This window comes from Tuber melanosporum (genome assembly GCF_000151645.1).
Source record: "Tuber melanosporum whole genome shotgun sequence assembly, scaffold_104, strain Mel28".
Taxonomy (NCBI): Eukaryota; Fungi; Ascomycota; class Pezizomycetes; order Pezizales; family Tuberaceae; genus Tuber; species Tuber melanosporum.
The window spans coordinates 182,571-191,903 of record NW_003298760.1 but is presented as its reverse complement, the minus strand read 5'-3'; the positions used below and the strand labels follow the sequence as shown (position 1 = coordinate 191,903).

Here is a 9,333-nt window from a genome sequence, read left to right as displayed (position 1 = left end):
AAGTACGAAAAAGGCCCGGCTGGTGCTAAAGTTCTTGGGCACTGTTTGGCACGCAAGGCAAGTGGCATTTTTCTGACTTTTGAGGCATTTTTCCACCGTAAAAATTAAAAGAAAAGAAAAAAGAAAAAGGAGTTGTGTTGGCATGCTTATAATAATGCCCTTCTTTAGGCCCAGGCTCTCCTGACTGCACTATAATAATATTATCAGCTGTTTTTCTTAAAAACTTAGGGTCTTGTTCTAGAAAAATTCCGCTTTCTCAAAAATGGCATTTTGTTTTATGGTTGTGTGCCAAACAGGGTCCTACAGGTATCATATATCATAGATAGGAAATAAGAGAGGGGCCTTAACGAATGCGATGCGCACCAGACGTGTCTATAAGCCTGAGGGACCCGGTGCCGCTATCCGGGATTTTGAATACTAGTGTAACACGCCCAAAACAAACACAACTTCTCTGTGAAATGTGCACAATCTAAGTAGTTAAATTCCCATCAAACCCACGATCTCAGTTCTAGGACGGATTCAAAAGCGATGTGATACTGGAATTTTGGTCACTTTTTTGTTCTACAGTACTTCATTTTTGCTAAGCCGAAGATACTTTATGTCTCATAGACCATCATACTTTGACGTAATTTACAAGTCTCCAACTTACAAATCCCTAAACAATAATCCTCCTGCCTAGGCTCCCCTTCTCCCGGCGCTAGGCGGTTCGCCAGTCAGGATGTGTTCGGCTGCCCTACCTCCGTGTAGTAGCTGAGAGCGGTGTTATATAGTACAAGGTGGGGAATTGGTGCGAGTTGGAGAAAACGTGGAAGCCGGTTAAGGTGGTAGTGAGTGATATCGAATGCTTCGGAAGAGTGAAGTGGGTTTTTTTCTTCTCTTTCTCTCTTCAGCCGTGCTCACTTTGTGTTCTCTGTGTAAGGGCCGTTTGGGTTGTGTTGTTTTGTCTTGCTTAGGTGGTTTCCGGTGAGTACTCTTTTTATATTCACCAGTTAACAGTGCGGTCATCAACTGTATCGAAGTGAAGCGCGTAAACCTCACCGTTTAAATGTCCTTTACTTGTTCTTCGGTAGGTGAATTTCTTGTACAAATTAGTCTACTTCGTCCTCCATTCCACCGACGCTCCCTCTACCCTGCCTCCGTGGCCACTAAACACCTGGCAGTAGGTACTATCCCCCTCCTTAACCCTCGGTACATTTAACAAAAAAATAATCTAGATAACCACCCTCCTATTACCAACACTTATCATCCCCTCTCAACCCCCCTACGACTCCATTGATGCTTCCTATCAGGTATCCTTCTCTTCTCATCATACAGCGACTTGGCCAACTGCTTGTAAGAAAAGAGCATGGCGTTATGGAACTCGAGCTGATGACCCGAATCAGTGAACCACTGCACGCGCATCTTCTCAGTACTCACGCCCTCACGAACCAGGGCATCGGCAAGCACAGCCGCGTGCTGGAAATACACATTGTTGTTACCAGTTCCGTGCTGGATGAGGAAGCTACCGGCAACATTCTTGAATCCTGCAGTTTTTGTTATCGCCGAAGTATTGTAGCCTGCGGGGTTTGTGGTTGGAAGTTTCATGTAGCGTTCAGTGTACGTGCTATCGTAGAAGGGCTAATCGGTCACTGGAGCCGTCATCTTTTAGGCTTTAGTGGCTAGGTCGGGAGCGTGGAAGTAGAGATGGGGGGAAGTGGGGGAGGGACATACAATGCCTAAAGAGAATACCCCTGAATCTAATTCGAGGACTTTACCGGTAAGGTACCCGCCGTAGCTCCACCCCCAAATTGCAATCTTCTCCCCATCGACATAGTCTCGTTTTGCATACTCCCTAGCTGCCTAGACCTGATCTTCCGCCTCCAATTTTCCCAGCTGACCGGTAACCAGGGAACGGAACTTCCGTCCTTTAAACCCTGTCCCACGATTGTCCACCGTTACCACTATATACTCCAACTCAGGATCCGATCCCAAGTATGAGTAAATGTCGATCGTCTGGCGGAAGGTCTTCGCCGTTTCTTGCGAACCCGGACCACCATATATATAAAATAGGACCGGGTACTTCACCCCCTTACGGAACTTTGGCGGCAGACGCTCCATGAAATTGAGCTCATATCCATCTGGGTGCTTGAGTGTCGACCAGGAGATTTTAGGAAGATCATATTCGGAAAGTTTTTTCTTAAGGGAGGCGTTGTCGTCTATCACCCGGATCGGTGTATCGGGACTTGTGCTGCGAAGTTCTTGCCATGGCAGGTTCGGCCCGCGATAGCTAAGGATGTAGTACCCCCCTCCGGGGAAGAAGCTAGCATCGTAATACCCTTCCTTGGTGATGTCTACGAGCGAATTTTTGGTCTTGCCGTCGAGACTCACAGAAAAGATGTGGCGTTCTGTAGAATCACGCTCGGTGGATTGGTAATAAACCAGACCACGCTTTATGTCGATTGAGTAGATCGTCGTGACTTCCCAATTCCCAGAGGTCAACGCAATTGGTTCACCACCAGCCACTGGGTAGAGGTAAATATGGGCCCAACCGGAATGATCCAGGATATCCAGATACGAGGGAGTAGAAAGTCCGGGGACGTCTAACCAAAATAATTTAGCCACTTCTCCGCAGGCATTGAACACCCCGGAATGGCAACTCACAGGTGACAGCACGGAATCTATCCAACCACCCATCTGTGGCGTTCCTGCCCCTCACAACCCTAGAATTCCCGCTTCAACATCAAATAAAACCAATTTCTCAGTATCCTGTGTCCTGCTCTGTGTGCGGACTATGACACGCTCATGCTTCTCCGCGACCCAGGCAACCTCGGTAATGACCATATTATCTGGGTATAAGTCTGAATGTCAACCTTCCTCGCAACAGATGGGTTATTGACCTCGAGCAGATGAAAGGTAACGATTGGGAGTTTGTCCCCAGGTTTAGTATACTTAAAAATTTTCTCATCAGGGTGAGGTGGTGCAACCTCTTGGCCGGCCATGTAGCGCGGGAGAATAGATGCTGGTATCTGTATTGGACTAGGTTAGTATCATACAATTAATGAACCAAGTTGGAGGCATACTCCTGTCTCATTATACCTCAAGAACGCGAGATACTCCCCATCCGGCGAGAACCACAACGAATACTTGTCCTCCATAATTTCTATCTCCCCGCCAAAGAAAAACAGGGGACAAGGGGAAATCCGTTAATTTCACCCTCCCAAAAGAAATCAAGGGGAAGAACTACAAACTATTAAACGTATTCTCCCCTCCATCACTGGTAACCCTAGTGCTCACCCCGTCCCTCCAAATGAACAGATCATCCCCTCGGACATAAGCAATCACATTGCCATGAGGACTCCACGTCGCATACTGCACATCTCCACTCTGTCCCTCGACGAGGGGAATCAAGGTCTTCGCCTCCACATTCCATACATAATAATCGGCGGAATACGAGTGACCGTATTGTCCTAATATGTACTGAGCAGTCTAATCAGATGTGCGTAATTAGCTCCATCTCGTCGGACGATCTGATGATCTGATATCCCGTGATGACATGTACCCCTGTAGTATTTGCCATCACAACAGATTTTGTTTGTGCGACTATCCATATCTCCTCCCTCAGACTTTCAACATTCACAACCCGCTCGAGCATAGATCGAGGGGATGCTAGTTTTGTGTATCATAGTTCGCACTAAACAGGACGTGCTTCGCAGACGGCTGGATGGTGTAGTTGAAGTAGGGTAGCTTCAACTCGGCAATGTCGACGAATATGCTGCTGGCATTCGTACGGATGTCCCACAGCATTAAGTTGAAAGTCGAGGGGTCCTGCGCCACGTACGTCCCGTCCTCAGAACCTCCCACAGAAATCCACTGCGGGGAGGTTATCTTGTGGCTGAAGTCCTCCGAGAGATCAGCAAAGGTTGCTAGTCTTTTGGTGCTCGAAGAGTTCAAGCCCCCTTCATCCCGGTGTGGGGCTGGCGCTGCATAGGAGATGGATAAAAAGCCCAGTAGGGGGAGTAACAATGCAGTAGAAAACTTCATTTTCATCTTAGTTGATAGATGAAAAGGAGGAAGAATGTCTCCTATACTCTTTATATATTGCCCCACCCCCGCAACAGTCAATCTCTCAACCTCCCGAAATTGGCTTTATCTTCAGCTGATTCCCTGCTGCAAGTGCTACACTGTCCCTACTAACCCATGACCAGGGCGAGATCTGAATCGTGGTAGGCGATGACGGCTTCTTGGGCACTATCTGAGCGCACTCACTATATTACCTCAGCACTACGACGGTTGGGCGGGGGGGTAGATTGGGCCTTAGGATGGTTCGTAATTTACTTGCCTTTCGGATTATCTTTACATCCTGTCCAGCGCTCGCTGGATCTCAAAAGGTTCCACCGGCTCACGTCAAGCTTGCACCCCCCATAGTCTACTTTGCATTTCTCGCCGGGACTATGTTTCGCCGCCATTTAGTCTTAAATTTCGTAGCCAACCACTGACTCGGTTTACGGACCTTAAATCATTGCGTCCATGAGGTAAGACAACTTTGCACCCCCACCCAAGGTCAGCTATCACCCTCCAGATCTTGACTTGGCGAGCGATTGCTTATTAATCAATCATCGCATTGTGACAAGGATAGCCACCAGCTGCTATCCCGATTAGTGATGGGTAGTATTAGGGTGCTATTGGTTATCCCAGAAATTCCAAGTACTGTACTTGTAAGTGTAATATGCGGAACACCCAAGTGCTCGAGTGCACGCTCCCGTCCAAACACAAAACTCGCTACTAATCTGCAAGTCACTCAATGGGTGATTTGGTTATTTGGACGGAGTATTAATTTAGGAGCTCCGCGTTTAGATCAAATTAGCCGTTTAGAACAGCGCATCAGGCTCGGGCCTTGTACAGCACCCGACCTAGCGGGGGTGGCGAGTCTGTGACGTTGGAAAGTTATTTTTGGAAGGCCCCGTGTTCAGCTAGTTATATTCAGCACAGCAAGGCATTACAAACAAATGTACTCGAGTATCGGAAGAACTTGAACAATTGGAAGGTGTCTTATGTCATTCAGCTCCCTCCCTTAATAAAGCCAAGAAAATGTCTGCCTCTGAGGGGGGAAACTAGCTGTGTTTTTTGTTGTGATTTTTACCCCATTCTAGAGAAGGGAATTTTGGACCACATGTAACCGCAAAGATGGAAAGAATTGAGAATTGTGATAGGACGTCCATAATTTTCACCCGCTGGATAAGGAGTAGGAAAGAACACAGCGAAAAGGTTCCCTTTCAGCACTCAGCTAAGACGGATAAAATAAAAACATACAACAGAGCTCACTAGGAGAGGCAACTCCAACGTCCTAGAGAGATTATCAATTACTTTGGCCTTTACTGTATGGCAGGCATCACTAGCTCTATATCATCAGTGGTACCTGTGTTGAGGGGAGCCAGTATCAAGATCAGCTCGGCCACCAGTGTAGAGCGTACCGAGAGAAAAGGGACACCATCGAAAGCCAGGAAAATCAAGGTTCGGGTTTCATCCCGAGGGAGTATCCAAATCAAAATACTAGTAATAATAATACCGGAATTACCGAGGATTAAACGCAGTATCTCAAAAAGCCGTTTTAACAAGGTTATTCCCATTCATCACGGTCAGCCCGGCGCTAGGTATTAGATGGACCCAACCAGGCGCACGTCATAAGCGGGAGTCATCATATTTCGCCTTTCCAGATTTACCACTTATATATCTCTCCAATACGTCCCATCTCCTGCTCCCAATTTTCGGACAAACCTTCACCACGCGAGGAGGCTTGTGCGCAGCCGCATAGTAAACCTCCCTAGCACAATCCTGCTGGCTGCCAGTCTTGCGAACGGTGTGTACCCAGGAACGGCGGAGTCCTCTTTTGCTCTGGAATTGTGAGGTGGCAAGTTAGGCGATATCGCTCTGTGCTGTACAATACAGCTCAGTGCACTCAGGTCGTTGGGCGGGCTAAGCCGAGTTGTGGGGGTGGGGTTGCGGAAGCGTACGAGTACTGACCGAGGAACGGGGCCTACTGTGGGAAAGTGCTGCTGGTAAACTATTTGATGTATACCACTGCCACCGCCATCGAAACTAGGCGACCATCTAGGAAACTTCAGTGGGACTTGAGGGGGTAGGTAAGACCTGATAGTGGTGAGTGCACAGGTTTGAAGTGCACGTTGTTAACTGTCGTTTGGCATTTTTGGCTTACAACACAAAGATTTCAGCGATTAACTCTCTTACTTTTCTCCCTACTTTTCCCTCCCTTTTCACTCGGGGTGGGAACAGACAATACCCACTAGAACTGAGAAGCTGTGTTTGCGTGTTGACACATTCCGCACCACAACACCTCTCCTACAGTCAAAATAGAAAGTAGTGGGGGAAATTGAACAAGAATTCTGGCACCGGTACCATAATCCCCCTCCATGATAAATTACTCGAAGCTGTAGACCTCCATCCAAGAATACGTTAGACCCCCATTGATGCTCCAGAACAAACAAGTGACGACCTACAGCAGCGTCACTAGGCGCTACATCACCTGCACAGTATCATGCCACAATCACTCCTGCATCAAGAATACCTCCGCCCACCGCCCACCAGAAACCTTCCCAAAACTTCCACGCCGCCTCTATCTTCTTCCCTCCCAATGTGTCAGTCCTGCCAAGGCTTAGGTAATTTACAGACTATACCATCATCGTGTTGGGGGAGTTATGTCAGGATCGCATACACAATAATAAGATATTGTAGGTGTAAGTTGTACTGGGTGGGAAGGCTAGTTTTCTACTAATATCATACATAGTACCTTGTAGTTAATTGGGTATACTCAAGTGAAAATTCTGTTATTGTATACATCAATGAAGAGAAACACAGTAAAATCCAACACCTCTTACTTCACAACCCAAACTTAGTACAAGTATGATATTTTATAAAAAAGAATAGGCTACCATTGTATTAATAGGTTTACAAGAAATACATCACAAAAAGGTTTAGAGGATTAAAATATCATGGTATTTTTCCACTTGTCAATCACCCCATGAAAATTTTGGTTCAAAACAGACAGAAAACTGAGAACAAGAGAGAAATACTCAGGTTTTCTGATATGCCAAGCAGAGCCGAAAGCACCTAAACTCCACCATTGAGATTTCTACTACTCCTTGTCCTTTGGTAGGTAGATTTCTTGCACAAATTAGGCTACTTTATCTTCTATTCCACCGACGCTCTACTGGCCACTGCCTCCACTTAATGCCAGGTATCAGATATTAACCTCCTCCCCCAACCCCGATTCATTCGACAAAATAATTATTAGAAATTACATTATTCTTTTCCTATCCTGTGATGAGGCTGTTTTGGTCATATGACACAGTCACATGATCAAGTATATATGCTATTATATTGTAGTATCTTCTAGTGATTTCCTTGGTATGAGGTAGTGCTCGTGTAATGATAAAGGGGTATATATCAGGCAGGTTCAGCCCAGTTTTTAGAAAGAGTACACAAGCTTGGATTAACCTTTAAGTCTTCAGATTTTATTGTAGTTATCATTGTTACTTCGTTATCACAACAGTTAGTACAATGGATACTAATATTCTCAGGTTATGAGTCCAGGTTTGTGAAATACTTGTACATTTCTACCATAAACCAGAAGACCTCTGAAGCACTTTAAGCGAACGCAGTACCGTTTCCCACCCTTAAGCAAACCACTATTGCATTGTGGATGCACACGAGTACCTACCGACTCTATCTAAACACAGCCTTTACCATTGTAAAGGCTGCAACCACATCCAACTGCTAGACTTCAATAACTTGTTTCCTATGTGCTGCAAATATTACTACAAAAATATCCAAGGTTATATATTAAGTTATCTTGAGGATATCAATTGATACAAATGACTTCTTGATACAAAACAAAAGAACTAAATGGTCTATATCATGATGTCATCCGAAAATAACACAAAATCTGACTCTAGTATTTCTGTCAAGGACTACCTAAAACTCTATGATCAAGAAAATTATCAAACCTTGGCTGACACCTAGGAAATAGCTTTCAAGGTCCTGGATTTATGGGATATGGTATTAGGCAAATTTGTGAAACTAGAACCTTCTTCTAAAGGTAGTGCAATAACTTATACCAAGCAAGTCAAGGAATGGACAAGAAAAGACAAAAGAGCAAAGTTCTTCCTATATCATGCTATAGACACTACCTTCCATGCCGACATCCCCGCCAATGCAATCTTCAAAGCGGTTTGACAAGCCTTCAAAAATAGATTTGACAAAGAAACTCCTACAACCAACATGATCTTACTGGAAGATCTCTGGAAGATCAAGCTCATCTCTAGACAATTAATCTCCAGCTATACAACCAAGTTTAAAACCGCTTAGAACCGATTAGCTCAATGATGTGCTAATGATACTAGCAGTGAAGACAATATCGAAAGATTCTGTACTGCAATGAAGGTACGGACCGAATCTGAGTTAGTGAAAGAAACAGCATTCATATTATCCATAAACGACCTACATTCTGACATATGCGACATGTTATCAGTACGGAAAACTATGCACTATGTGGATATCAGAGTCTACTTTATCAGAAGGGCTGCTAAGAAGTCAGAAGGAAAAGAGGAAGAAAAGGTACTGAGTATACCTAAAGGTAAGAAAATAAATTGCAGCTATTGTGTAAAGAGAGAGAAAACAAGCGACAACCACTTAATTGTGAAATGTCAAAGTCTACAAAGGAAAAAGATGTAACTGGTATGGGTACTCGGTTATTGGTTATGTTTTATGTTTTGTTTTAAGTATCACTTTGATACTTGGTTTGTTTTAAGTATTGTTTGATACTTAGTTTTGTTCTATATTTTGTTTTAAGTATTGCTTTGATACTTGGTTTGTTTTAAGTATTGTTTGATACTTAGTTTTGTTTTATGTTTTGTTTTAAGTATCGCTTTGATACTTGGTTTGTTTTAAGTATCATTTGATACTTAGCTTTGTTTTATGTATTGTTTTAAATATCGTTTTGATACTTGTTTTATTTTACCAAAGAGTATCACTTGATACCTTTGACTAGTTTTGTTTATACTAGACATGAACAAGATTTGTGTATTTAATGACCGCCTGATTCCATGATGAAAAAGGCAGACTTCAACAGACAGTATTTCAATATACTTGGTTGAACGGTTACTTCTTTATTCCTCAGTACACCTTCGAAATCTCCTTTAGTTTCCAGCTATCTCCTCCTCTCTGATAGAGCAGGCTACCTGCCAACTATCATACCATTTACTGATAACATGACTAACACCTTGCGAACACATTACAAAAGAAGTAAAAAAAGAAAGGAAAATAAAATCAAATGGCTTC

At 44.2% G+C, this 9,333-nt stretch overlaps 1 protein-coding gene; it reads right to left on the bottom strand.

Annotated features, from left to right (window-relative positions):
- Positions 1–1,062: 1,062 nt before the first annotated feature.
- On the bottom strand, positions 1,063–3,409 carry GSTUM_00000121001 (uncharacterized protein; the record flags this gene model as incomplete). XM_002835355.2 has 8 exons in its annotated part: positions 1,063–1,641; positions 1,711–1,794; positions 1,846–2,600; positions 2,653–2,711; positions 2,806–3,005; positions 3,060–3,139; positions 3,228–3,302; positions 3,355–3,409. The coding sequence occupies 8 exons, from the start codon at positions 3,407–3,409 to the stop codon at positions 1,618–1,620; spliced, it is 1,332 nt and encodes a 443-aa protein (XP_002835401.1). The 3' UTR covers positions 1,063–1,617.
- Between the last annotated feature and the right edge of the window lie 5,924 nt (positions 3,410–9,333).